This window comes from Lepus europaeus, chromosome 2 (genome assembly GCF_033115175.1).
Source record: "Lepus europaeus isolate LE1 chromosome 2, mLepTim1.pri, whole genome shotgun sequence".
NCBI classification, from domain to species: Eukaryota; Metazoa; Chordata; class Mammalia; order Lagomorpha; family Leporidae; genus Lepus; species Lepus europaeus.
Genome location: NC_084828.1, coordinates 128,222,697 through 128,228,217, shown reverse-complemented (window position 1 = coordinate 128,228,217; position 5,521 = coordinate 128,222,697). Strand labels below are relative to the sequence as shown.

The 5,521-nt window shown below is 40.3% G+C and overlaps 1 protein-coding gene across 1 annotated transcript; it reads right to left on the bottom strand.

Moving 5' to 3' along the window:
- Positions 1–1,897: 1,897 nt before the first annotated feature.
- On the bottom strand, positions 1,898–3,253 carry LOC133749240 (peptide chain release factor 1, mitochondrial-like). Its single transcript, XM_062178470.1, is given in 1 exon segment — positions 1,898–3,253. A coding segment is annotated over 1 exon segment (1,341 nt). The 5' UTR covers positions 3,239–3,253.
- Positions 3,254–5,521: the final 2,268 nt, after the last annotated feature.

Here is a 5,521-nt window from a genome sequence, read left to right as displayed (position 1 = left end):
TACAATTATGTTTGATTACCATTTATAAAAATCCATCAAATGCTCTGAATACTAGTGTATCACAAGGATCCCACTGACCATTTTGGAGATTAAAATATAATTTCTTTTTTTTTTTTTTTTTTGGACAGGCAGAGTGGACAGTGAGAGAGAGAGAGAGAGAGAAAGGTCTTCCTTTTGCCGTTGGTTCGCCCTCCAATGGCCAGTGCACCGTGCTGATCCGAAGCCAGGAGCCAAGTGCTTCTCCTGGTCTCCCATGCGGGTGTAGGGCCCAAGGACCTGGGCCATCCTCCCCTGCCTTCCCGGGCCATAGCAGAGAGCCAGCCTGGAAGAGGGGCAACCGGGACAGAATCTGGCGCCCTGACTGGGACTAGAACCCTGAGTGCCGGCGCCGCAGGCGGAGGATTAGCCTATTGAGCCGTGGCGCCGGCCTAAAATATGATTTCTTAAAATCTGAAAATTATATGATATCTATTTACCTAAAGATTGCTACTTTTTAAAAATGGCTGGCATAATAACACAGAAGGATAAGCTACCACTTTTAACACAAGCATCCCACATTAGAGTCCCAGTCCATTCCCAGCTACTCTGCCTCCAATCGAGCTCCCTGCCAATGTGCCTGGGAAGGCAACAGAAGATGACCCAAGTACTTGGGCCCTTGCAACCCATAAGGAAGACCCAGTAGAGTTCCTGGCTCTTAGTTTCAGCCTGGCTCAGACCTTGGCTGCTGAAGCTACTTGGAGAGTGAGCCAGTGGATAGAAGATATCCCTTTCTCTGTCTCTTCCTCTCTTTCTCTCTGCCTTTCAGATAAATAAATACGTACTTAAAAAAAAAGATTTGTACATTTTAACAATGATATCTAGAATTTTCTTTGATTTTGTGCATGACTCTTTCTTTAAAATATTACAAAAATACAAAAAGAATTCAAAAGTTTATTCATTTATTTGAAAGGCAGAGTTACAGAGAGACAGAGGCTGAGACAGACAGACAGAGAGAGAGAGAGAGAGAGAGAGAGAGATCTTCCATTCACTGGTTCACTCCCACAAATGGATGCAATGGCAGGAGCTGGGCTGATCCAAAGCCAGGAGCCAGGAGCCAGGAACTTCTTCTGGATCTCCCAGGAGGGTACAGGGGCCCTAGCACTTGGGCCATCTTCTACTGCTTTCCAAAGCCTCAGCAGAGAGCTGAATTGGAAGTGTAGCAGCTGAGACTCAAACCAGTGCCCACATAGGATGCTGGCACTGTAGGTGGTGGCTTTATCCACTATGCCACAGCGCTGACCCTCAAAAATATGAAAAGTTAAATTTCAGTCTAAAATAAGAAAAATTTGGTTTTTGAAGTAAAATTAGGGACTATTCCAAATTCAACAAAGCATACCGAATACATATTAATTGAAACATGATGGCATCAGAAATTGATAGGCACCATGGGAAGATTTTCAGGAGGCAAAATCAGTAGGACTGATCTTATGTAGAGGGATGAGTGACACTGAGAAGTCTATGCCTCAGGTCATGTATAAATTTTTTTCTTGGGCAATGAACAGGGTGAATGATGGGGCCATTTGTCAGCTCTGGGAGAAAGGATGGGAGAGTAATAATTTTTTCTTCTGATTAACTGAACCTCAAACTGGACTTGAATAAATGTAATTTTGTGTTTTCCAGTGCACTCATTTGCTTTTATTTGAAAGCACCTGGATATAAATAGAGCAACATTTAACTAAAGCAATATGTTTTAAAGGGCAATTAAAATTGTCATACAATAACTAAACATGATTGCTGGAGTTATCTGGTCCCATGTACCCAACTAGGCCATGCATGCAATTCTGTGAAGTAATGATATTCTATTTTATGCATTCATCAGAGAGATTTTTCTTTTTTTTAATAAGCAATAAATTAACATTTATTTAGCTGATTTGAGGTTTTCATCTAGAATTTCAACGATGGCTTCTTCATTTGCTGATTGAAGGAGTCTCTGAATTAGCTGATCCAGGCACTTCTCACCACATAAAAATTCCTTAATGTCACGAACTTCATATGATATCCTGTGTTCAGTGACTCTATGCTGGGTGAAATTATATGTCCGAATTCTCCCTGACTGGGCTCTGGGTCCCACCTGCAGTTTTCTAGCACTTTGTTGTTGACACTTGTCTTTCTCAATAATCTGCTGATAGAGTCTAGCTCTCAACACACGCAAAGCTATTTCCTTATTTTTTATCTGTGAGCGTTCTTGTTGGCATTCTACTACTAGTCCTGTGGGGATATGCACAAGTCTGACAGCACTGTCTGTTGTATTAACATGCTGCCCTTCTGCTCCTTTGGCTCGAAATGTATATATTCGCAAATCTTTGGGATCCACTTTCACATCTACCTCATCCGATTGAGGAAGGATGATGACAGACATCGTCCCTGTGTGAATATGCTGCATCTTTGATGACAGGCCCACCTCAGGGATTCGCTGAACTCGGTGAATCCCACCTTCATACTTCAAATGCTTATAGACACTGTCACCAGAAATTCGAGTGGCGGCATGATGTAGTCCACCATATTCTGCTGGTGTATAATTCAGAAGTTCAAATTTCCAGTGTTTATAACATGAATAGTTTTGGTACATGTCAAATATTTCTCGGGTAAACTGTTGGCAGATATCACCTCCAGTAGTTCTTCCAGATATCACCTCTAAAATAACATCATTTTTGTCATATTTCTCCTTTGGTACTAGATTCTGGAAAAGCTCAGAGTATAACATGTTGATTTTTTCATCAATGGTTTGCCTTTCTTCCAGTGCAAGCGCTTGTAACTGCTTTTCATCTTGTATATTTAGACTTTTACACATTGATTCTAATTCTTCAATTGTTTGTTGCACTTCCAGTATTTCTTGGTATATGGCTGCAAGCGGTGCCAACTCAGCATGTCTTCGGGTCAAGGACTTTCGGCCTCCATCATTCACAGAGATCCGCTGCAAACACTCATCAAGTGTTTGGTACTCCTTATTCAGGTCCTCCATATATTTCTATAGTGCTTTGTGTTACGAAAGTATTCAGGTGTCTCTATGACAGTATCTCCTCGACCAATTTTTCTTTAACAGATGATGGAGAATATGACTTCTGTTTTGTCTAAAAACCCACAGCTTTGTGTCCAGACGTTTCTGTCTAAATTGATGAGAATAGAGATGGATGTGACACTGGGGGAAACCATTAACATATGGATGTCTAAAAAGCCAAACATACAGGTGACGATTCATCTCAGCATCTAAGAAAAAGAAGAAAGGAGGTTAGCTTTCCTTACTGAGGTCGGAACCTTCTGTGGCACCCAAACATTGCAGCCGAGAGATTTTTCTAAAACCTTTATTTATTTATTTGAAATTCAGAGTTACAGAGAGACAGAGAGATCGATCTTCCATCTGCTGGTTCACTCCCTAGATAGCCACAACAGTCAGGGCTGGGCGAAACCAAAGTGGGGATCCAGGAGCTTCTTCTAGGTCTCCCACATGAATTTCAGGGACCCAAGCACTTAGGCCATCTTCCACTGCTTTTCCCAGGCCATTAGCAGAAAACTAAATTTGAAGTAGAGAATCTGGGGTTTGAACCAACGTCCCTGTGGGATGCTGGCATCTCAGGCAGCAACTTTACCTGGTATGCCACAATTCTGGTTCCAACAGAGAGTTTTTGAATTGCCTGCTATGTATCAGGCATTATTCCAAGAAGTAAGCAAGTGGTAGAGTCAAAACAGGCATAAGTTCTGCTTTCAAACTGCTGATAATCTAATAGGAGAATACAAATGAAAGTAAGTTCATCTCATATAGTAATAGTGCTATAAACAAAATACAATATAGTAAGTAACATTGTTGGTGACAATGTGATTAGCATGCAAAGGCATGGGACCTGATGTCTCTCTGAAGGATTGACATTGCACCTGGGCCTTGACAAGTGCAGAGCCAGTCACGTGGACATCTAGGGAAGCTCTTCAAACAGTAGATTCCAGACCTTCCATACTGGAGCAGCAACCCTGTTGGAAGATGTCGGAGGGGACTTCATTCAAAGTAACATTTGCACAGAAAACATTCTGTTGGCCAACAGTGCATATTTATTTGATGTGGGAGGAGTTGATACGAAGATATCATCCATCAAAGCACACTTTATTCTATCAGTAGTTCCATGCAGACAGATAGTAAGATTAAAGGCACAAACACAGGAGCTAACTTGGCTTTCCCAGGGACAGGCAGAAGGCCAGAGAGAATGGAACATGGCAAAGAAGGCGAAGATTTTGTGCACATTGTGCCTGGCCTAGAAGAGCACAGCAAGAGACTGGAAGGTCTTAAACAGAGATCTGACTGGGGAAAGGGTGTTTGTTGTATTTATTAAGTGATCATCTGGTGCAATCATTATTATTAGTTGTGACTGATAGAAAAATAACACATGTACAAAGAAAGAAAAGAGCAAAGTAGTTCTTGTTACATTTTCAATGTTTTTATGTAAAATCTTCTTTTTCAACCCTTGTTGAAGTCAGTGATGTTGTATTACTGCACATTGCACTTTCTAAATGAATGCAGGGTTAGTCTTCAGAAGGAGAAGCAGCGTTATCTCAAAACAGCTTTTGCTGATGCTGTTCTGAAAGATCTTCTGCTTGTCACCTACATAATAACACTTTTAAGATTTGTTGAACTTCTAAAGATAACCGGTGTAGCGCAAACGCAATAGGAAAGTAGGCAAATTCTAAGATCGGTGAACCTTTGTATTTGCCTTGAGACATCAGTAATGCTTTTCCATTAATGATGTCAAATTTCTGATGATGTTGAAGCAATTTCTTAGGGGCAGAGTGGACTGTTAGATTTTAAAATTGTTCCTTCACTTTTACAAATAGGGGAAATCTCATTTGCCAAAGCAATTGCAGGTCAGCCTCTGCAAATACAGCTATGAATTTCCCAAGAATGTCATGATGATTTTCTTACATTCAATTGTATATATAAGAGAAAATTGCTTTTAGATTAAAAATCTGTGAAAAATCAAAATATAATCTTAAAAATAAGAGCTTTTTTAAAATTAAAAAAAAATCTTAAATACTTTTAGGGTTGCTAATTCTTTTTAGGTGGAGTTAATGCCAGGTACTTGAATTAATGGATTGGTTAGTTGATCCATTCATTCTTTCATTCATTTACAATTACATGTTTCTTGCTGTTTGGAATGATATCCAGAAGAAAACAAAATAGTCACTAAATGGATGGTCTATATAATCAGATTAGTTAACTTCCAATTAATGGAGAGAAGGAGAAACATAAGATGATTTCTAGCGTGAGAATTCATGTAAGACAGCAAGAGGAAAGATTGCACAAAAAGCCATGCAGGTGTTAGAATGCCAGAGAGCCCTGTGAATCCTTCACACAGTTGGAGTCTTGAGGAGACTGAGCTCTGCTGGTTGTGCCCCTTCCTGTCTGGATATTTCCAAAAAGTGTACAGACAAGTTGCTTCAGTAGCAGGCATCTCACTGAGGACAGATTAGGGTTAAAGTTTACACCTGAAGAGTGAAA